The 24,389-nt window shown below is 40.0% G+C and overlaps 1 protein-coding gene across 2 annotated transcripts; it reads left to right on the top strand.

Moving 5' to 3' along the window:
* The first annotated feature begins 268 nt into the window (after positions 1-268).
* Positions 269-21,129, top strand: HABP4 (hyaluronan binding protein 4). Of its 2 annotated transcripts, none has more exons than XM_027710385.2 (7): positions 269-672; positions 7,406-7,553; positions 8,439-8,600; positions 11,082-11,165; positions 17,422-17,590; positions 19,294-19,470; positions 20,604-21,129. In XM_027710385.2, the coding sequence occupies exons 1-7, from the start codon at positions 387-389 to the stop codon at positions 20,658-20,660; spliced, it is 1,083 nt and encodes a 360-aa protein (XP_027566186.1). In that variant the 5' UTR covers positions 269-386; the 3' UTR covers positions 20,661-21,129. The 2 variants fall into 2 exon arrangements, with proteins under 2 accessions (XP_027566186.1, XP_027566185.1); XM_027710384.2 differs by having other exon boundaries at positions 8,406-8,600.
* The last annotated feature ends 3,260 nt before the right edge of the window (positions 21,130-24,389 follow it).

The raw sequence follows: 24,389 nt of genomic DNA, 5'->3' as shown, positions 1-24,389 counted from the left end.
CGCGGCACCGCATTGGTCAGGAGCCGTGATTGACGGCACCGGTGCCGCGCGTTGATTGGCCGCAGCGCGGCGTTGGGGGCGGAGCCCAGCGCGGCGTTGGCCGCTCTGTTTTCCCATTGGCCGCGCGCGCCGGCGGTGGGCGGGGCCGGCCGTGGTTATGGGCGGGGGCCGCGGGGCCGCGCGCCCCCATTGGCCGGCGGGCGGGGCCCTCTGGGCCGGGCTGAGCAGGGCTCGGCCGGGCCGGGCCGGGCCGTGGCGGCCGCTCCGTCTCTGCCTCCTCCTCTGCCTCCTCCTCTGCATCTTCCGCACGTCGCGCCCGCGGCTCCGGCTCCGCGGCACCCTCGGCGGTGGCGGCTGCCGGGGCGGGAGAGGTACCCCCGCGCACGATGAAGAGTGCGGTGGGCAGCGCGGTGGCCGCTGTCACGCAGGAGAGCTTCGGCTGCGCCGTCGCCAATCGCTTCTACCAGCTCCTGGACGACGACTCGGACCCCTTCGACATCCTGCGCGAGGCCGAGCGCCGCCAGCAGCAGCAGCAGCGCAAGAAGCGCGACGAGGCGGCGGCGGGCAGAGCCGTGCCCCGCGGCAGAGCCGTGCCCCGCGGCAGGAGGGAGAGCCAGAAGGAGCGCAGGCAGCCGGGGGGCTCCGCGGCCGCCGCCGAGCCGCCGCTGACAGGTACGGCGGGGCGGGAGGCACGGGCTGCCCGGGGGAGGGGGGAGCGGTGCCGGGAGGAGGGGGGAGCGGTGCCGGGAGGAGGGGGGAGCGGTGCCGGGAGGAGGGGGGAGCGGTGCCGGGAGGAGGGGGGAGCGGTGCCGGGAGCGGTGCCGGGAGCGGTGCCGGGAGCGGTGCCCGGAGCAGCGGGGTCACGGCAGGGCTGAGAAAACCCTTGTTTGCCTTGGTGAAGGCACACCTGGAAGCCCCCGTGGACAGGGCAGTAGTAGCGTTAAGGCGGGTGGCCGTGCTCCCAGCCTTTGGAGGTGTAAATGAAAACTTCAGCAATAGCCCCTAAGAGACAAGAGCAAGAGCATTAACTCCTCCCCTGCAGCGTCTGTAGCTTTCATGCTGGTTTAGCAGCCGTGTTGATGTCTTTCATCGCCCTGGACGTTATCCTTAAGTGTGTGTTGCTTTCGGGCTTATTTTCTCAGTACCTGTAGGTTTTTTGGGTTCTGACGTCTCCAGGGATCTGTACTTATTTTACCTGAATCTTGCATTGATGTGCCAGCCTTATTTCCCGGGTGAATTCTTCATCACGGTGTTCAGTGATGGCCGAGGTTGAATGTCAGCTGCTAGGTTCTGATGCATGATATTGGTTGGTGAAATAGGGAGTTGGTCAGCTTTTGTACCAAGAAATCTGGCACGGTCCTCTTTGCAGCTGAAGGCTTTGCTGCGCTGTACCTCCGTGCATTTGGAGGTGTCTTTGTGAGTCTGATTGTTACTACTACTACTGGTACTGAGCTGCAGGTTGTTGGATTCAGTATCTAAAGTATCCAAGGGCTGGCTGATTGTTTCCAAATATAGAGAATCTCTGCACTGAAGATTCTGGTTTCGCCCTCTAAAGTTCCTGTTCTCCTGTAGCAAGCAATGAAGCTTAACACATAATCTGTTATTAAGATATTTTCTTCCTGTAGTAAAGGCTTCCTTTAAATTCACCATAATTGAACTGTGTGTTTTAATGTCCTAGAAAAAGACCTTTGATTCCGTGTGGTTTCTCCATCAAGTTGTAATTGGTGCTGTCAATTCACTTGCTTAGGCTCAGTTGTTACACTGTTCCCCACAGCAGTTAGCTGAGCAGAGACTCTTTCCATGTTCTGGTTAATGAACATCTTAGGATGATATAAAAAAATTGGCACTGTCCCTTTGGACAGTTATGTGAAATTCATCTTTTTGAGGTTCCTCTGTAGTTATGTGACTTTGTCAGAGATTGCTGCCTGTAAGACCAATACTTACAGCAGTAACAGCTTATTTTATTTAAAAGATACTTTGCTGTGATTATCAACAGAAGGTGTAGGAGCCTGTTCAGTGAACAGCAGAGTCTCAAGTTTTGATGAAAATGTTCTTGAACAAGGACTGGTGGTTATCAGTGACCTACTAGGAGCATGGTAGTATGTGAAGACCATCCTTTACCTCCTGCTTGTCTGTAGACAGTGTCTTCATTCTGTGGTAATACACAGTGGCACTGTGGAGTATCTTTGTCTATTCTTAACCTTCGTGTTAAGGAACACATTTTCTCATACAGAGACATCAGACGTGCACCTCGTTTCCTGCTAATTTAAAATGGAGAAAAGACTGCTGGCTATAGTATCCTTAGGTAAAGGGAATGAACATTTGTTTTAAGAAGAGTTATTTCTGAAAAATGCACTTTCTTTTTTAAATAAAATGGCTATCCTGGATTTTATGTGTGCTTTATGTTTGCCTTGGGTGTGTTAAGAAATAAGGACTGCTCAGGATGCTAAACCAGGATAAATAGTCAAGACCTGGTCTTAGCTGTGTGTTCTTTTTTTGGATGTGCTGTCTTAGCAAGTCTGCTCTGTAGGGCAGAGATCACTTTGTGAATTAGGGCAACTACATAGTGATGGTGTAGCTGACAAATATAAAATGAATGGTGTGTTGGGGGAAAAATCTTCAGTAAGGTGGGGTGTCAGCTTTTTATTTGGGCCATAAAAAGTTGATTTTTTACACAGGGTTCAACTGGAAAGCTTCTGGATTCTATAAAAGGGTCAGAGGAGTATCAGCTTAATGGTTGAGAATGAGTAACTTCTTAGGAAGGTCCTCAAACTAGTTGAGTTTGGCATAAAACTTCTATTGATGGACACATTGCTAGAAGAGTGCACTTCTGCTTGGGGAAATAAATAATATTGATTAAAATTACTAAATGGTGAAACTAATTGCTATTATTAAAAAACAAACAAACAAAAACAACAAACAAAAACAAAAAAAACACCCCACACCAAACTGTATTTTAAGACTTTGTTTCCAGACTTTCTTACTGATTTTTTTTTCCTCCTTATTTTGGGCATAACTAACTTAATTTCACTGATTAGGAATTAAACACCATAAAATAGCATCCAGACCCACCTTAACAGCTGAATCAGATTCTGGTGCTGCTTTGGTTGAAGTAAAAAAAATCCCTCCTCATGCAGCTTATCCTCACTCTTGCCCCTTATCTCCATGTGGCAACTTGTGAAGAGAGAGCCTTAATCCTCCTTGCAGCCTTTCCAGTGCTGGGATGCTGAGATGTGGCTTCTACCAAGCCTTCTCCAGGGAGAAGAGACACAGCCCTTCCAGTCTTTTCTCAAGTGTTTGCTTGCTTGGGTTACAAAAAGTATTGTTAAAAGTTTCATGATTTTTGTTTTATTACTATATTGTTTCTCGAGCATATTAAATCAGAACAAAAGTTAGAAAGACTCAAAGCAAACCTAGTCATCTGTCTTGTAATATAGAAAGTTTTACAGTAGTTGGAGAGACTTTTTTGTGGTGTTATATTTTGAAGTTAAAGTGGAAGGTTTACTCACGAAGTTCTGTAAGTTGACATTTTGTTTATGTAGTTCTTCACTGCCTTTTTCAGAGGAGTTTTTACAGAATTTCTGGAGATAATTTCAATTTGAAGCAACCTCTTCAGAGGACTTTGCCAGGTAATGCAATAGTTTGACTTTTAGAATCCAGCTATTTACTGTATGAATTGACACAACTGTAAGGAGACAACTTTTTAATCTTTCTTTTTTTAAGGAGAAACTGGAATCCTATTTCATGACCTACCAAAACCTACATTTTTGACCTTAATGATGTATTTTTTTGTCTTTTACTGACTGTTTTGTGTTTTTTTTTTTTTTTTTCAGACTATATTAGGATTTGGGTAAAGACTGGTTGTAGGTATTACAACTCTTCTAATTGCACCTCTTAATGTTAACTCAGTTCATTCTTACCACAGTGACCAAACTGCATTTGCCAGCTCTTTATTCAAAAGGCCCAGTTGCAGAGCTTGCATTCTTTACCAGTCCAGGCAAATTGAATTTGTTGATCATGCAGTAATAAGCTCTGTTCTTTTGAAATCTCTAAACCTTTGTTGCTAATACCTCTGACAGGTTTTCTTCTTTCGTGTATGTTTGATGGCTTTGGTACCATTTATATATAGTCCCTCTGAATACTATGTGTTTGAATTTTTAGCTAATATGGCATGGGAAGTTTCTGAGGAGTTTTGTCTTAGGCTGGCTGCGGTTTTTTTATTTTTAAATAGTTTATCCTGATAGCGTTCTTTCAGCTACAGTGTCATAAGGATTTTCTAGAGGAAAGCTGTAGTAGGCAATTCTGTAATTCAGTGAGTACTGGCACACATGAAAACAGAAGACCACAGAATAAAGTCTAGCTCCATGTGACTTTCTTGGGTGTGTTGCATGCAGTAGCTGAAGCCTTTTTTTGTTATTTTGGGACATTCTGTTATTATTTTGCGGGTCATGTAATTAGCTATGCTTTAGTTCACAAAATTAATTGAAGTTTGGTAATAAAATCATGTGGACACACACATTCAAAGGGGAGAAAGTAAGATTGTGGAGTCTTAAATCTGCCACACTCTGAAGTATAGCAGAGTAAATCCCTGAGATTGTGAACTGCCTTTTACTACTTCCAGTTATGCAGCTTTGTTGTAAAGGAAGATTAAGTTGTTAAATAAATTTCTTTACCTTGGGTTTCCTGCAGCTGAGTCTGACATCCAATTTCTAGGGGGAAATATTAGTAATTGAATGGTACTGCACTTGATACAGGTCCAGCTAGGTGCTACCCAAGAGGGAACCAGAACAAAGAAATCCCTGGGATTTTATACCATTACAACTCATGCACCTGTGCTTCACACACTTCACACACCTCACATGCATCTCTGACTCCAATGGGGATTTTTTTTGTTCTGGAGTCTTCTTGTTCCTTATCACCTTCTTTCTCTGTAGCTGTTTTTGTCTGGATGGGTTGCAGCTTTTGCTGATAGTCAGGGCTTCTTAATCCTTTGGTTTGCACTGGTCTCAGAGCCTCCCTTTATTGTAGCTAAACAATAGCACAAGACTAGTTCACCATTTCAAGTGAAAGTTTGCAGCTTGCTGCCTAAAGCTGCAGCAACTTTAGCTGCTTTTAGTAAGCAAAACTACTTGGCAGGAGAATCCAGTTAAAAGAGTTCAGCTAACTAAACTTAATTTACAGCAGTTCTCCCTTTTTTTTTAAGCTTTCTTGCTGTTATGTCAAAAAGAACTCATGAAGTCTTTCAAGGCATTTGACTACAATCCAGTGTTATTACAAGCAATAGGCATAATATCCTAAAGCTTTAACAGCAAAACAAGTACATAGAAGGACAGTTTATGACCCTTCCCATTCACTCTTCCTATTGATGACAATCCTAGATGCTGGCAAGGGGTATTTCCCAACATTGCGTAATATCCCAAAGTGCTATTCCTAAACTCGAGGCCATTATAAATCTGTCTGACTACAGATCTGAGTAATTCTTTTTGTTTTGATTTGGGTTTTTTTGTTGCATTCAGTTGAAGCCTTTTTTAGAGCTGGACAGTGTGCTACAGAAATTTCCCTTGAAAGCCTAATGGCTACCAAGAGCATTTGGATTTCAGATCCATTAGAAATATTATTTTCTGCTGAAGTAAGGTTCTCTCATTCTTTCCATAGCATACCCATTGCATGACACACTCCAAAAGCATATTTAGAATCAGTATAAATAGTCACTTGCTGATCACGTTCCCACTAGGCTGTTCTTGCTAATTCAATTAATTTGGCCTCTTGGGCAGTCACCAAGGGTTGTAGAGGTTCTGTTTCAAGCACCTTACAGTGTCTCACCACTGCATAACCTGTGTGTTGTTCTCTTTTTATGTGGTGTGAAGAGGATTAGATCTGAGATCTCTAGAGGCTGATTTTGCAGATCTTCCCATAGCTGGCTGGAAACACCTCCTCACAACAACCATGACGTGGCTCACTGTTGGAAGGAACAAGCAGTGAAGTCGCTGAATTTCAAAACATCACATCTTTTCAGAGTAATAGTAGGTGAATTAATGATTTTGAATTCAGAACAATGGTTTTTTTGATTGTGTAGAATGTAATTTAAGAATCAACTCCACTTCATATGGTGCACACGGAGTTGTCAGGTGACCCAGAACGAACGTTCCTTTTATAGCTTGGAAAATCTTTTCTTTCTCTGGACTCCACTTCCTCTGCCTTGGTAACTTCTTTCAGTGGTTTATTTAAGTCCCCTAGACCTGGTATTTGGGTTTTTCAGTATCCTACTGTACCTAAAATATTCCTTACAATTGTTTTCTTGGTTGCTGGTCAAGGTATTTCTACCATAGCCCGCACCTGGTTTGGGTCTATTAATCTTTGTCCTTTTGTTAATATTAATACTAGATATTTTACTTCCTGATGACACAGCTGAGGCTTGGAAGTTGCTTAATTGCCTGAAAATGTCATGCAGAGTGGTATTTTGGTACATCTGTTCTTCATGAGCAATAGACAAGTATTATATGGTGATGCACCTACTCTCAAAACTCCTTGTGCCTTGTGTGGTTTTGAATGCTTTTTTCATCTCACTGGGAAGAAGAATACTGTTTTAGAGCTGGAGAGGGGTTTTTTTCCCTTTGTGGTTTCTTTTTTTTTTTTTTGTGGGTTAAGCCAAAACTAGCAGGTCTGCATCTGTGCTGATTTTACTCCACAGCTTGTAAAACTGGGCTTTTTTCTTTAGCAGTGTCTAGTTCTAGTACCTGTAATTTTAGTATTTACAGGTGTTTTCCCCTGGTAACAATAGCTCAAGCTGCTTCTCCTGGAATTAAAAAAAAAAAAAACAAAAAAACTGTGTCTGTTGAAACAGTTTAAGCATCAGTGACAAGAGAACCGAAACGAGAGAGAGGTAGCTAAAGCAATATATATAAATATATTTACACTTATATTACATTTATATACAATTGAAATATATGTACAATTTCAAAAGGAAAAGGGAAAGGGAAGGGGGAAGGAAAAAAAACCAAACAAAAAACAAAATAGATATACACACGATCAGAAACTGAGGATCTAGCAAGCTAAAGAATTAGCAAAAGAATATCTTACTACTCTCCTTGGGACAACAGAAAGTCATGCTGGAATGACTGCTGGCACCCTCCGCCTCCCAAGGTCGGCAAGGCCTCACCAGGCCTCACCCTCCAACACGACAGACTCAACAGCAGGGAACCCGCACCCTCAGAGCCACCAGAAGGAAAAAAGAGACCCAAGGCCTCTCCTCCTTTCTTCTTATACTCTTGGCTTATGTAAAAATCATAGAGAATATTGGGTAATATGGGCACTTCCTTGATTACAAACTAGTCACCAAGGAGGGCCTAGACTAAACTACTACAGTTACTGATGAGCTGTTGGTGATCTGTGTGTGTCTGTGCAGGCCAGAAGCGACCACCTTGGTGGGGAGAACAGCAAGGCTTCAGCAACAGAGGAGCAGAGGTGAAACAGGACAAGGCTGCGTGGAGACCATCTTTCTGGGAATACCGTCCTGATGGAGCACAAAGACAAGTGGAATTCCAAGTGGAAAAGTATGTGTCATGAGGAGGATCTGCACAGGAGTGGGAAGGAAAAGTGATCACCTTCTTAAAAAGCTACTTCTTCTAGTAGCCAGGCATGATTTGAAGGCATGATCTACACATTATTAGTGTGTAGATTTGTTGCAAGATTTGGCTCGTGCCTGTCACAGCTGCAGCTCCAGCTTTCTTGCCTGTTGATTTGTTAAATGTCAGAAATCTAAGACGAAACTGAAAAGTGTGAAGGCCTGAAAATGTAACACTTAGTCTGCAACATATTAATAATGTTTATTTCTGAGCTCACATGCCAAGCTTCGCAGAGCACCTGGTGAGGTTCCAAGTTGAATGACTTTTACTGTTCAAACTGAATACAGACCTTTGTCATATTACTTACTGCTTGGACAGTGAATGCATATCAATTTTGCTTTCTTCATAAGTAGTAGGAAATTCCAACTAAACCTTTAATGCTTCAGAGTGTGGCTGTTCTTCCTTTACATCACAATAGTTGGTACTTAAAAAATTGGCTGAAATTTTTAGTAATTGCGGCTAAATTTGGGTTTAGACAGTGGAGCTATTGCCTAATAAAGTTACTGAAGATTTGACAGTTTTATAATGTTTTCTTTAACTTCTCTGATGTTTTCAGTGTTACCAAGAAACAGCTGATCTTTCCGTTCCCGTTTGTTGTAATAATTCCTCCTGTATTCAGTCAATGTCCATTTTTAATGACAAAACTGAAACAACTGCACTGTGTGCTGTAAAAAGATACCCTCTAAAAACCATGCAGTAGCTGTTATATACTGACGTGTCCCACAGCTACACAAATATAAGCATATGATTTTTTTTTTCTCCTTGTTCACTGTTCTGCAGGGAAAAAAATCTTACTGGTTGTCATCTTTGTAGGCCAGTGGAAAGATTAGACTGTGAAAGACCAACAAGAGGTCGTGGTGGAGGACGAGGTGGAATGCGAGGTAGAGGAAGAGGTGGTAGAATAAACAGAAGTTTTGGTGGCTTTGACCAAAGAGGAAAACGTGAATTTGAAAGACAGAGGGGGAATGACAAAAGGTAAGTGTTCTGTGTGCTGTTTCCTGCTGGGTGTACACTACAGTTATTGATGGGGAGGCACGAACATAAGCTCACAGACCCTTAGGATCAGCAATATGTCCAATTTATTATTTAAATCAGTTAACTTTTATACAGTTTAGTTTGTTTGGGGCACATGCTTATAAGGAGGTGATTGGATAGCTCAGTCTGTGCACGCGTCTCATGTCCCCAGTTCATTGGACCTGATGTTCTGTCCACGTGATCTGAAATCATCCTTGGCATAGAAACCTCTTTCTAATTAATCTGCTTTTAGGGTTTTACTAAATTTGCAGGTGTTTCATTATCTTCAGTTTCTCAAGGTTTTCTTTCTATAAACATATTATGTTCTCAAACCTTATAATTAGACACATAGTTAACAAGTATAAACATCACATATTTTCACACAGTCTATAAGTATAAACAATACACACTTAACACTTCCATGGCAAGCAAGGCCTACAGAGTGCAGGAAAAACTGTTCAGAGAAATCTCTGTGTCCCAGCGACAACAGTAGTGTGTCTCCTAAGTGTTCTGTTCCCTCCTTCTCTATCCAAGCTGGAGGCAAAAAGTCACTACTGGTTTTAGTTTGAGGTCCTAGTGGGAAAAAGCTCCTGAAGTCACAGAATTCTGTTTTCCTCTCCAGAGGAATGAAAGCAGATAACAAAAAGGGAGGAGGTGGAGCTTGCAACTGCAGAGCAGTTGAAGTTGTTATGAGGTACATCATGTCCTGGTGTCCACCATAGGTCAGAATTTTCCATGGCCTACCTTAGATAATTTTCTGTTCATCATTTTCGTGTCCATTTTGAGCTTTATAAGTGTTGCTTTCCATTATTGTTGTGGTGTTCCACAGTTTTTTAAACTTGTCTCCTTCCTGATGGTAAGATTAAATTGTAGCAAAGGCATGATGGTGTTTGTTCACTTAAGACTGCCAAAATCTTTTGACTGGAGCCAATTTGTCCTTTAAAGGAAATAAGTTGTGACTTTTCTCAATAGTCAGGTGGTATTTAATGGCATTGCTCCAAAATGCTGATTAAAATTTCAAACTCTGTTCAGGGGCTTAAAGTCCAGTCTCTTTTTCTTGAGTTTTATGGATCATTCCTAAATTGCAAAACTGTGATAAAATTCAGTATGGCTCTGGAGCTAATACTTGGCTGACTGTACCACTGAAATGCATTTTAAAGTGCACAGGAAAATCAGTAGCTAATGGTCAGTTAGATTAAAAAAAAATTGGGAATTTTCTTTTCGGGTCTGTATTTCTTGTAGTGGCACTGGTTTCTGTTCAGATTTGTAAGATCTCACTGAAAATGCTGGGTTTTGTCCATTCTCTGCACCTAGCAATAAGCTACTCTTTCCAGTAGCTTTTTTTCTCATGTACATCTAGAACACTAATTGAAGGCTGATAAAGGGCAGAGAAAAGGCAGCGCTTTGAACTTACAGCAAATGTCTTTGGCCATGTACACATTCACAAAATTGTTCTAAAAATCAAATTTTATCTTAAAAGCTAAGCTTTAGAACTTAGATTGTGGACTCAGGCAATCGTGCTAAAGGTTTGAAAAATGCAGCCTTGGTTTGTAATAATTTTTGGGACTTGATATTCCAAGTTCTGAAAGGTTGTACTAACTTCTCTCTCTTCTATAGTATTTCATACTAAAAGTAGGTCGGTTAGGTGCTCTGGCTTATCAAAGTATCAGCTGGTTAACATAGTTTTGTGCTTTTGGTCAGCTAGTTTTATGCTATCAGTTGAGAACTATCTTCTGTAGGATGTCAGGGAAGGCTGTGTGAACTTCCTGAAGTTAGAAGAAGTGTAAGGTCCCTTGTATTTTTTTCTCCCTAGTAAAGTTTTGTTGTTTGTTGTTTGGTTTTTTTTTTCCTAGTTCAGTAGCATCAGAACTTATGATATATGAAGGATTTCTTGTGATGTGGTAGAAGTGACATTAAATTCAAGCTATCTGAACAATTCTAAAAGCATGTCTGGGCCTTAATTGCACTAGTCATGCATCAAAGCTAAAAAGTGTTAATTTTAATTATGTATACTTACCAGTGGAAGGCAAGTAAGTTACTGCTCTCATTTGGCAGTGAACTGATGTCCATGCTACAGAAACTGCAAACTTCAATTGTTGAAAAGAAGCAAAAAGGCAAACTCAAACACCAGTGTTATACTGTAACCAAGTACTTGTATTAGTATTCATGATTTAATTATTTTGTCTTCATACATGCTTTTCACGTTTTTTGTTTAAAAAGAAATAGAAGTTGTATTTTCCTAATCCTCCTCATTTTGTTAGTTGCTCAACCAGTCACTTAGTAGATCTTTCTGCTTATGATCAAAGAGCTTTTCTACTTTTTTTTTCTTCTTCCCAAGGAATTCTAGAAAAAAAAAGTGATGTATTGATGTGCAAGGTTTTTTTTTTTTCCAATGTGACTCATGAAGACTTTGTGGTGGTTTTATTTTGTTTCCTGTTTTAGTGGGATGGAACAGGCTGCACCTATGGAAGAGACTGTAGAAACTGCTGAACAGCCAGGGACATCTGAAGGAGACCCTCTGAGCAAGTACTGTCTGACTTAAATATTTTCTTTCTAAATGCAAAGAAAACAATTGATTTTTACTGCTGTATTGGGAGACACACTTGAAACGTGAACTGTGAAGTTTTGCTAGTGCACATATTTAAAGATAGAAAAGCTTTGTCTATATTTGTGAGTATAGAAAATGCATCCCTAATTCTGACTAAAGCTTGATTTCAGGTGGCTGGAGGTTGCATTTAATTGCATCACAATGCTTATCTTCCTAAGATTTGATGATAATCATTTCAGGAGGAGCTACATATTATCTTTTACCTTTTTAACTTGACTAATTAGTGAAAACTAGTGTGCTTTTTGAAGTTCTCTGAGAAAAGGTGTTCAAGGTGCTTGTACATTTAAAATGCACTAAGATACTCTAAGTCTGTAGTAATCAGTCACTAATATGCTGCAGTTGTCATCTGTTCATGAAGGGCTATGCAGAACTTGTAAAAACTTTCTGGAAATGCAGTGAGCCTTAGAAGTAGGGAAATTGAGAAATCTGCCCCTTGTCTTCTGGCTTTCATTCTGTCCAGTGTCTGGAAAGAATTTGCTTCACAGCAGATAAACACTGGCTTAAGAAAAAGTAACTGGACAATCTTGGCCAAATAAGAGACTTAACAAATAATAAAATTGCATTCTTGACAGATGAAAGATGGCCTTTTTTACCTAATGGTGCAGCTCCAGTTATTAGTGACGTGGGTTTATTTCTTAATTATAAAGCTGAATGGAATACAAAACCTGTGTTATATGTTCAGGTTGTTTAACCCCCCAAGAAGTTCAGTTGATATAGCCTTGATTCTTTTAATTTTAAAGCAGCTTTTAATATATAGCTAGAGATGTGTACACGTGGGGAAATCTACCTCTGAAACTGAGTGACTTATGACCGAATTTCCAAAAAACTTTCTAGATGTTTCTAGATGAACTTAAATCAGATGGGTAGTGCAGATACGTTGTCAAAAATGCACTATATTAGTTAAATATGAGAAATTATTCAGCTTTTTTTATTTTTATTTTGTCAACTGCTGGTACCTTTAGTTGTTTCACACTTGTATTTGTTTCTAACTCGACTCAAGCTCTTTGGAGACATGTCCCAGTAGCAGTTCCTTGTAGAGCTGAAGGCATGAGAAGTGTATGCACTGGAAAAGGCCCCTCTCAGAATCTACCAGTTGTCTACATTTCTTTTACCTCTCTTAGAAATCAATAAGTATTCAGTCAGGCTGTGAGCCTTTCTGGAGATTTTACTCCTGCTTGTTTTTTTTTTAAAAAGCTGCATTTAGGAATAGTCCACTGAAATCCGTAAGATCCAAAAAAAAGCGAGTACACTACAAGTAGAAAATTCTGCAGTTGTACTCTTTTCAGTGCAGTAAGTCTTGTCCTGAAGGCTTACAAATATATATACAAAACATGAGTTACATTTATCTCATTGCACTTACCTTTTGGGGGGGTGTCAGCTCAGTGACTATGTATTTTAAAATAGGAGGCAATGTGGGAACAGTGGCTAGGTCATTAGGGATGGTTGTAGGCATATGTGTTAACATATGAGATTTTATTTTTTTATTGTTGTTCTTTTAATATTTAAAAGCAAAAGCTGGTTTTATGCTTCAGGATGTATTTAAAAGTCTCATATGCTTAGGTTGCCCCTGCTCTCCAGAGCTGCTGCCTTCTGCTTTTGCTGCAGCCTCAACATTATATAGGATTGTGTGTTTGCTTAGGCTGCTGCTGGGATCTTTCTCATTTTGACTGTATAATGCAGTGACTGCAAGGAAACCCTTTCTCTTCTGCTGTTTTGTTGCAGTGGTGTGCTTTTATCGAGAAAGAGATGGAAGGCTTGGGTTTGCTTCTTCTCTCATTCTCTTTCCTGTTGTAACTGTTTCCATTTAAAATTAAACTGTAAAAAAATGTAATCCTGGAAATTGGAAATAACCTTCCTGCGAAGATGCTGTGAGCCTCTCTGGTGTGGTACTGGCTAACTTCAATGCAACTCTGGAAAGAGTCTGTAAGCTTCTCTAATTTAGGGGGTCTTGCCTGTCACTGGGTATCTGTTGAAGGGTCCCGGTCCGAGGGGGGAAGAAGACACACGAGGGAGTGAGACAGAGAGATGTCTGCCTGCTCAGCGCAGCAGGCAGCCTTTTATTAGGTTCTCCCACTTCTACTTTCCCACCCACACAACACAAACATATTTCCACAAAAACACTGAGGAATGCGCACCTGCACTTCAGCCACACAGCTCAAGGCTGTGTCCATGGGAACTATCTAGTTAGCTTCACTGCTCCCATGGAAAACGGCCCAACACCCTGCAACACTCCAAACTCCTCAAACTTCAGTTGTGGGGCTGTGACTTCACCCCACACTTGCCCTGAGGACTGTGTCGGTGTTGCCATTCCTGAGCTTCTATTTACAAAGTATTGCAGGACAAGAGTTGCTTTAATACATCTGTAATATGAAGCAAGTTGGTTTTTTCCCATATCCTCAAATTTTATTGAGTATATCAACAATATCTGTCTCTATTTGTATCATCCCAAATTGCATGCTAATAGCTGGGGTTTGGTTTGCTGCAAAAGCAAAACCTAACCTTAACAGTGTAAGAAAATACAAGGATAAGCTTCCCTCACATCTGCTTTCTCTTGAACTTGTCTTCACAGTCAGAGCAATGTGACATGCTTGTGTTGACTAATTCAAATTAATAGACTTTTCTTTTTATTCAGTACAACATACAGGCTAATCAATTCCTGTTCCTAAAGGGTATTTGCAGAGTTAGTAAATTTATCTTCAAGCTTTTTGAGCTGTTTATCTCTTTTTTGTTTTTCTTTGTTTGGTTTGGTTTGGTTGTTGTTGTTTGGTTGTTTTTTTGTTCAGTGGTGACATAAAGCTATTCACACATCAGGACAGAGATTCATAAATATGTGGTTCAGTGTTTTTCTTCTGTGGTAAACTTGTACAGTTGTTGTTTGATCTTACCTTGTTTAACTTTGAATTTTGCTATAGCTGGTGGTAATGCTCCTGTAAGTGCTGTTTGGTGGGAAAGATTCATGTCATTGACTTCTTAATAAAAGCTGGCTAAGGATTTGCTTTGTGCAGCTGAATAATACAAAAGCTGATCTGACAAAGACTTGCTATGATTATAAAGACTTGCTATGATCATTTTTAATGATATGAAAATAATAACTGAACTGAATGCCATTGCTTTCTATTTGCATTTCTTCTGTTAAAAAGAAAAGGTGTTTTGTTTGTTGTATGCCCAGTAATCAAGGCACAGCTAGAGGGTTATGGGCATCTACTGAAAACATTGAAGCAGTAGGAACTGTTACTGAAGGCTCTTGTTTAGTGATTTGGTGGGACTTTCATTGTGAATTGGGTTTGCTCATGTCCAGAGGTTGCATTTAGTTGTCTGGCAGAATTTTGTGAGCATGATTGCTCATGTACCAAGGAGCTTATTAATTTGATTAATCAAAATGCACACTGAGCAGTTACTAGAAATGTGTAAGGTTAGAAGGTAGAAAGTAATGCACAGAGCGCACTCCCATGCAGGCTTGGTGCCCAAAATAAGCTGCTGCAATTGGGTCTCTGTCCAAAATGTGATATGCAGGTTTCTGTTGCTGTGCCTCACTCATGGGAGGTGTTTTCCCTTGGGAGTCTTGACATCCTAAACCAAATTTTAACTGCTAATAATCTAGCAGTTAAAACCATCCTTTGGAGTAAAAATCAAACTGTCCTATGCAGTTGAAAAAACAAATATTGCACTGTAGATCCACAGGTATTTCCTTTAGAACTGGCAATGGTTGCTTTTGATAGACGTGTACTTTTCAAAGCAATGCCTTGTTTGCCCTTTGAGAGGTCAAGTTGCTGTATAGTGAAATGTCCTCCTGTTATCTTGTGGTCATAGCAATTTAAACCTGAAAGGGGGCTTTCTGACCCAAGGCATGACTAGCTGCAGCTGTCACTTCTCATGCCTGTCCGATTGATTTTAATGTCCCAGAGATTTCAATGTCCCTTGATGGTCTTTCTAAAACTTAAAAAAGAGAAGCTGCTGTGTTAGGGTTTGTTGTATTTTTTTTTTCACCTGAGTGTCTTGCCTTGCTATCATGGATATGCAAAACTTCCCTTTCTTTTTAGTGTTATATGTTTCCTCACCACACCTTTAAAGGCTTCTCATGCCTTAAGACATCGTCTCTCTAATGTGTTGAAAACTCAATGGGAGAGGACTTCTTAAAGTTCAGATGTAGTTCAGATTCCATTCTGAGGTAGTGACTTTAGAAGAAATTAAACCAGTTTAACAGAGACCCCTTTTATTGGTTTGCTTTCTCTTTTTTAATTCCTCTGGGTGTTTACCACTAATATTGTTTTTCTAGCACTTGCTCCCAAAACTGAAACTTCAGGTAACTGAGCCAAAATTATTTGGCCTCTTACTCTTGAAGACAACAAATTGAAATGTTTGGGGTGCAATTTGTTCTTAATGCTGTTACACGTGGAACAGTATCCATTTGTGTTAGCTGCTTCTTTCACCAGTATCTTTTTTGTTTAACTCAATCTGTCTAGTATAGTTTCAGATCTTAATCAGTGTGGAACTACAGACTGCTTACCAGTCTTTTAACCCTTAATTTTTGGTTGATACAGCTGGAATTTTCAAAATAACAGGGCGTGAGGGTGTGTCAGAGGGGGAGGCACATAGTGCAGGACTTGTATGTTTGTTGTTCTTCTGTCAAGTGAATTTAAAACTGTGTTCATCCTAAAATCAAAATGAAGGGCTGCCTTACTGTTCAGTTCTGCTTCCAACTGTCACATGCTGGGCGTCTCAGAAAAATACTGTCTGATTTTGACTGGCAAGAAATAGAATGGTTTGCTTCATGATCAAGTAGGAAGAGGGACCAGCCCTGTTCCTGTATAAGGTAGTTCTATAATGTACAGAACGCTCCAAACAAACTTGTGCAGTCTGATGGGCTGCTCTTATAACTTCAAAAACCAAAATGCACAGTTTACTGACTGTCATTTGACTCTACTTCTCTCCATGATAAAAATTTCTAACTTACGTCTAATAAACTGTATATTTACATTGGGAAAATCACCAGCATTTGGCAGAAGACTTGGAACTGCGACTGACTGAGGAAAACCAAATCCATAGTTCTCCTCCATATGGGACCTAAGGAAAGGGTTTTCCAGAAAAATCAGCGTAAGGGAAATACTCAATTTCAACTGCTTCAACTGTTATAGCAATAGCGGTTTTATGGGAGAAAGGAGAAATGGTTTCTTGAGTGTCTGGGAATAATCGGTGTGGGTTTTCCTGTAGTTCATGATATTTGACTTGTTTAGGCAGCAGAGCGTTACAGGGATGAAGTGATTTGTGCTCCCTGTGTGTGGTGCTGCTTAGCAGGGGACAGCTTTCTCTAGGTATTATTAAAATTATACCTGTAGTGCTCCAAGAGCTGCTGGTCCAGGGCAAGCCAGTTGTGGTCAGCATCAGAGTAGTAAAGCAGTGATGAGTGGAGAAGAATCTTTAATTTTGTCTTGTGTATCCTGTCTTATTTATGCATCTTACAGACAAAACCTTCTGTCTTTATAGTTCAGAAATATGCAATATGTTTTCCTCGAATATATCATCATCATCGCACTTTGTGACAAATTAAAACTTGACTAGGATTAATCTGGTTTTTTTGGGTGATAAATAATGGCTCCTTGTGTGTTACTATATCTGACCAAAAAAAAATTAAAGAAGCATCTTGTGAAATTAACAAAGAAAATGTTAATAATTACCTAGAAGATCCCAGGGTGTGATAATCATATCTTTTTCATGACTGAAAACTACACTGAAACGTGAATCCACCTCATTCCAGGACAATGAAACTGTGCAATTGGGGTGTTTTAAAACTGCTCTAGGTGCTTATTTTACTGTGGCTGTATTTGCTAGGGATAGATCCACTATTAAACTGTAGGGTTAAGAGTATGAGAGATCAAAAGGCAGAGTGTTTTTTGTCTAGAATCTTAAGTGCTTGAACTTACTGGATGAGCAGCAATAGAGGTGGCTGCAGATGGCATTTGTTCCTATGACTGACTTTGAACAATACTCCAACTTACATTAATGTAAAACTCTCCCACAAAGTTACTGTGGCGAGCAAGTGAATTTAAGGACAACAGTTTGGTGAGAAATATTCCAAATATTTTGTTTGGTATCCTTACTTTAGAGCTTAGTGTTCTTGTTCATCCTGGCATGTTGCAAGCTAATGGTTTTTACTTTACAACTATAAACCTTTAGAGCTGCTGAAGCAGAGCCAGTGGAAGAAGTAGTTCAAGAAATGACATTAGATGAGTGGAAAAGTCTTCAGCAACAGAATCGACCAAAGCCTGAATTCAACATCCGGAAGCCAGAATCCACTGTTCCTTCCAAAGCAGTGGTGATTCACAAGTCAAAATATAGCCATGATGTAAGCATTGCCTCAGGAATTCTGTGAACTGTCCTTTATGACCAGGATTAGGAAACTGTCTCTATTCTTTTTTATTAGTTTTAGTATAATCTGAACAGACAAGAGAACAGTATCTAAGCTTTATTACTTTAATGACATGTGGCCCGAAACTTGCTTTAAACTTACTGTCTGTTCATTTTGTTTTCCCCCTCTCAGATTATCACACCTATTTTGTATGCAAATACATAATGTATCGAGTTGTTCTACTTTATGGCTCAGTCTTATCCGTATAAAATGTGTCCTTGCTGCTGCCACCTGTGTAGATGTCTGGTAATGCTGCTAGAGAAACTTGGTTTACTAAAAACTTCTCTTCCTAACTCTGAATCCTGCCAGTATACACTTGCATGTATATATATTAAACTCAGGTTTTGGCATCTGTCAGTCTGGATGCTAAGTGGTCTATTTTTCATCTGTGCTGGATCCCAGCTCTCACTGTGCCCTTGGAATATATGAATTTTAACTTTTTTTTTTTTTTTTTTTTTTTTTTTTTTTTTTAGGGTCCTGCTTCTAACAACTAACTCTGGAGAGATTGTTCTGCTGTGATGTGCTTACCCACTCTGCCCCCTTCCCCTGTATTTTATTTCATGATGTCCCTGAGATTGAAATTTCAGGGATAAAGTCTAAGTCTGGAGAGAGAGGGCAGGCTTCTTTCAGACCCTTGCTTACTTACATTTCAGGTTTTGGGGGGAAGTCACAAAAGTGAATTTTGATACTTGCATGCATTTATGGATACATATTATCTTGTGTCTAGTTACAATATTAACATCAGACCTTGCAATTTTTTAAGGCTTAATCCCCTCAGATGATTGAGCACTTCTGGGGCAGACACTGGTCCTGAAGTGGCCTTGTGCTCTCTTTAGTGGGACTTTGCTGGTCAGAGTTGCCATTATCCCCTGTTCCTTCTCTGAGGAAGGTGGTGGTGGTAGGAGTGGGGAGAATAACTCTCCCAAACTCTGAAAAGAGAATGCAGGTGTGTGAGGACTGCATACAGGTTTCTGTTCTTCTTGCCCATAACGTTTTTGGCAGTTCTGGCAGTACCAAGAGACCTTGTCAAAATGAGCATGGAATAGGAGGTACAGGAACTGTGTAACGTGGGCAAGTCAAATCCCTTAATCAGACATTGAATAAGTGATTCATTATTGTATGGGATGAGTTAACATATACATTATCATTATTATACGGGCACATTGAACCTGTGATGGGCAATAGTCTGATAGTCTGACATCCACTGGCTCTTAGGAACACCCAGAGTTAGAACAACAGCAGTCTCATAGCTGAAGACATGCAGACAAATACACCAATTAGATGGCTTTATGATGTGGCCTTTGTCCATTACTACAGGTAACTGTAGGAGTAAGTAGCTTAGGTCTGATTCTCTAGTGCCTTTGAAAACCTCCTAGATGATATTTCTGAAAAACCTCTTCAGTATTACAGAGCTGGTACAGAAGATTTTGTTGCCAGGAATCTCTGAGCCAACAAAGAATTCTCCCAGGCATCTGGGAAGCTGCAATTGCCTCATCTCTGTTAAAATCCTATTCCTTCTATTCCAGGTGTCCCCTCGATCCATTTGCTGCTTAGTTTGTAACACGAGTGCGTGTGTTTGTGCTGGGGAGGGGAGAAGTTTGTCCATGGAAACTGTGGCTTTAACCAGATGTTCTTTTTAGTTGCAGAAAGAAGCCTTCGAGTATGATTCTCCTGTCTTTCGAAAGCCGGTGAATGACATCACATCTCAGCTGGATATTAATTTTGGGAGCCTTCCTCGCCCTGGCTGTGGATCAAGAGGGGCACGAGGTGGTCGTGGCGGAAGAGCTGGAGAGATCAGACCTCAATCAAAAGCAGTGGTGATGGTTTTTATGAGTTTATATGTGTTTTTTTTGGTTGTTTTGCTTGTGTTTGTTTTTGTTTTTGTTTTTTGTTTGTTTTGGGTTTTTTTTGTGTTTGTTTTTTTTTTGTCTGTTTGTTTTCGGGTTGTTGGTGTTTGTGTGTTTGTTCCACTGCCTTTTGTGTGGAATTATTGATTTCCACAGTGACAGACTTGTTTCCTATTCCTGCCTCATAGTATGTTGGCCTGCTTATTTTGAGTTCCTGGCCCATATCATGTTACTTCAAGTACTGGTTCATGCTCACAGCTCTTAATGCATGTACTTCAAAAGGTCTGATTACTGGGTGCTGTAATGGTGACTAGAGGAAAGAATGCAGTGAAGATTTGTTTCTGCAATGAGTTTTGACATAAATTGGAAAGTAATTAAAATTACTAAAGGCTTGTATCTCTTGGGAAAAATTTCAGTATAGTACAGTAATGATACTTAGATTTTCTGATCTCTCAGTAATCAGTGATCCTACAGAATGATGAGTTCAATATAGCCATTAAAAAAACCTTCTACTTAACTTTTTCTTTAAAAAAAAAAGCATTTGCACACTGGAAAATGACATCTCTATTCTTCACACCAACAGAAGGTCTCAGTTTACTGTGACTAAAATGCTTTAAGGCTGGGAAGTTTCAGAATAATATGGAAGTGTTGATGCATTTGTTTCATCTGAATAAAAAAGGCTCTTTATAGTAAACAGAGCATAGTGTTTAAAGCTACAACCCAATCTGTGCAGTAGTTTTAGAATGTAAAAATATAGCAATGCTGCTTATAAAACCACACAGTATTTCTCTTGAGAGGGCTTTACTTTCTTTGTTCATTCAGTGCTGCAAACCTTATGATCTTCTGGCCCTCTCCAGGCAGTGGATCAGCATTATAAATCCATTCACACTGCAGAAATTACAGTAGTCGTAACTTCTGAGATAAATGTTCAGGATTTCTGTGATAGTGATGGATACAACTTGACTGGAAGTGGGATTTAGTAGCAGCAGCATTGAACTTGAATGGAAGAATGAACCCTTTTAAGGGTAAAATACATCTCCATGGCTGCCAGGTGCTTTTTGAAACGCGTTCATTTTTATAAAGCTTCTTTTCTTACTTTACAGGTGCAGCCTGTGGCTCCAAATCCTGATGATCCCGAGGATTTTCCAGCTTTGGCTTGAAGAACCACCAGGAATGGTGGCCTCCCAAAGTAGCTTTGGAGTAGCTGTGAAGAGACCAGTTTTATGCTGGGTGGGGATAAAGGAAGCCTGTTTCCTTGTGGGAAAGTTGTTTAGGTGTTTGGTGTGAAATGATTGCAGCTGTCTGCTAATAGAGGTGGGTCCTAGAATATGGGTGGACTGGGATCCTGTTGCAGGTCCCAGTGTCTCCTTTGTGAGAGCTGTGGGAAGGCTCACAGGACTTCACTACCAGGCTTCAAATGAAGTTAAAGGGAACAGTGTTTTTACAAATGTGTATATATAGAGATTCTATCAGGTTCTCCATGCCACCATGGTGAAATGTGAACTGTACAATTGAGACTCTTTCACTGTACATTTGAAAGCTGATTTTTTTGAGTGAAGTGTATATTTCAGACAGTCACTAGCTGCAGTTCTTCTTAGCTTGGCAAATAAAGGAAAGTGCTCATTCGTTTGGGGTTGAGGTATTATTTTAAGAAGTCAGAGTGGTAGAATGAAGCTTTTGCTATTTGGATGTCGTCTGGAACAAAATAAGAAACAAACAAAAAACCCCCAAAAAACCCCACCAACTACCATCCCCCCCAACAAAAAACCCCCAACCAACCAAGCAAAAACCCAATCAAAAAAAACCCCACCAAACCCAAACCTCAAACAGCAGTCTTTAGATCTCTCTAAAGGAAAGTGAGCTGTAAAATTAAGGCACACAGATGCTTTTTGTTGACTGTAAGTTCCACTTCAGTAACAAGATATAATCTTCAACTACTTTGAAGATGTTTAAATTTAAGAACAGTAAGAACTTTGAGCTAAAGACAGAACTAAATTGTTAAGGAAGCTTTTGATTCCAGCAGGAGCAACTACAAACTAAAATGTTTCCTGCCTTACCAAGAAGTTTGTGACATTGGGGATGAATGGGATGTTCCTTCATTGCAGCTTTAACACACTTCCTCACCTGAGACTCACTTGTTTCCTGTCCAAGGGGATGCTCAGAACCATTCTGGGTGATCTGGGAGAAACAAGGAAATAGTGCCAGAAGCAATGACAGAAAAAAAAGGAGTGGATGACCACACTGGACATTTTGGAAGTAGCTCACAGGAGTCTTCAAATGCCTTGAACTCATTCTTTCAATTTACTGGGAAAGCAGATTAATACAAACCTTTCATTTTTTCCAGTTCTCTACCTCACTTCTAAGCAGTCTACTTAGAAAGCAAATAGTGGATGAGACTTAGAAGGAAAAAAATGTTTTGCTCTGGAGTAAGCTGTAGGAGTACTCAGCAACTTAAAAGACTTATCTCACTGATAAAGCTTTGCACAAGCAGGAGAAAATCATCCTAGAAAGACTACAGACTTTTCTTTATGCTCCAAAGAGAGGGTCTGCAGAGTAGTTCAGCCCAAAGGATTTTTTTTCTTGCATTTGTGAAATTACTTACATGACAATTTGCTATAACATGAGATTTCATGTTCCACAAGGAGTTCATTTTAGTAGCAGAGAGATACTCTGACAACTTGTAGTAGAAAGAATGTGCAAAAGCAAACCAGGTGCTGGTGTAAGAGGAATCCATGCTGCTGCTATTTGAGTAATTGAACTGGATGAAATAATTTACATGACTCCTTCACCTTGTAGGAAAAGTGGCTACATGAACTCAGTGCAGTTTAAATTTTAACTGCTGCTGCCCTTTTCCCAGGCAGTGTGTGTTTCTGCCAAAAATGGCAATTTAATGATTGTGGAATAGAAGTGATTTTGTCTGTGGGGGTCATAGAATATTTTAGCTTGTTCTTCCCTCCCTGTTCCACTTTTCCCATTGGACAGGAAAATGTCTCTGAATTTTTATTTACACTTTTACTTGCAGGAGTGAGTGTATGTATAGACATGGAGAGCTTCTTTGCAAGGCTTGCTTCTATTTTCCATCCTGTGTTGGAGGTGTAGCCTCATCTTCTCCCAGTACCTCTTTTTGCTAAGGAAAGCAGTGAAATATTTAACAGTAACCCTCTCTTTTTCTACCAAAAATTTGAAACTTTGCTATGTTACTGGGCTGAATCTGGTGTAATCTAGTTCAGTTCTGACTGTTCTCTGTGAAGGCTGAAAGAGTTGTTTTATATTTCAGGCTGTTTCCTGCTGCTGCAAAGTTACTGTTTGTTCCTCCAACTTTGATCTGCTTTTCCAAACAGAATGACAAATAGGTTCTTTGGGGAATGCTTTAAAGGACTTGTCAAAGTGTATCTGTGTAATCAACTTTTGGTTCAGCAGAGTGTTAAAAAAACACCTGGTTACAAAAAAACCCAACTTGTTACAAGTCTGTTTAATTAAAAAGCAGAACAAACCAAACAAAACTAAACCCCCAAACTTCGTTAGAATGAGTGTTAGTGTAGTTGATCACTGCTTAAACACAAAGTTTCTTAGAGAAGTGACATGTGACAATTTTATTTTTCAGTCTGTCTGACTTGACTGTGGCCTCAGAGCTTCTCTACTTGATGGTATATCCAAGTATAGAGAAGGAATTATTGATTGTAAGTGGTGACAGTGATGCAATTCTTTTGTGACAAGAGAGCAGTAAATCTCAGCCATCTGTCACATTTAAGGTACCAAAATAGCTGTCTCTGTTAAGCACATATCTGCTGCTACCAGCCACTCCTGGTTTAGCTTTACTCCTTCCTGTAAAGCAATTGGGAGCAGGCGTAAATAATAATAATAATAAATACTAAATAAATAATAAAAACTAATGCACAAGCACTAGTAAATATATACACGAGCACCTTGAGACTGTGTTGCAGATCTGAGCCACGTTACTCTTCAATGCACTACTACGAGGTACTCTTTGGATTAATACAGTGAGTGGCTCAGGAGAAACTAAAGCATTTCAGCTTCTAGTTTGAGATTAATCAAGTTTGCAAAGAGAGGAATTCCCCTCTCTCCAGGGCTGTCGTTTATATATGATAGTGTTGATGTGAATCAAATGTGGTACCGTGGTTTAGGATTGGCAAGAATATATTAATATGAAAGTGCCTTTAGAGGAAAGAGGAATGTCTGTACTTAAGAGTATCAAAGAATGAAGAAAAATACTCAGAAGTATAAAGACCTGAGTTGATAAATAGGCATATTGGGCAATTTGAGCTCATGGGAAATAAGCTTTCAGCTCTGGTTAAACCTGTTTTTATGAAAACAGGCCTTAGGGTATGAGCATCCTTTGGGCCCAAACCCAAAATCCAGAACCCTAGTACATTTATGTAATTAAAATTACTCTTGCACAATTTTTGAGTAATGTTTTCTTTCTTTCAGAGCTGTCACTGGCACATAAACACTCACATAAGAAAATAACTATGTATATACACACACATATATATATGTGTAGTCTTGAAAGTAATGCAACATTGACTCATTGTCATTGAATCAACAACTGAATGTGAAACGTGGTTACTTTGCACAAAAAGTACATTTCAATCACTGAATAACAGGCATGAAATTAGAGCTTTTTCAGTAACACACTGAACAGGAACAGTTTGTGCTTGAAGGGGGAGCCTTTAGTCTTTGGAAGAAGTAACACTTTGTGTTAATCAAAGTGACTTACACTTCGATTGCTATTTAGAATTTAATTTGAAATACATTATTATATCTTCAGCAGAATTTTATTGGTCTGCAAACAAATGCCTTCTGAAGATGTGATCCAATGACTGTTGCAGAGAGATGGCTGTGTCTCCAGAGCAGCTTTAGATGCTGTA

The sequence above is a fragment of the Pipra filicauda genome, unplaced genomic scaffold (genome assembly GCF_003945595.2).
Source record: "Pipra filicauda isolate LSUMZ 115617 unplaced genomic scaffold, ASM394559v2 scaffold236_size1216567_pilon, whole genome shotgun sequence".
Taxonomy (NCBI): Eukaryota; Metazoa; Chordata; class Aves; order Passeriformes; family Pipridae; genus Pipra; species Pipra filicauda.
Note: the sequence above shows the minus strand (reverse complement) of the source record. Positions and strands in the feature narration are given on the sequence as shown.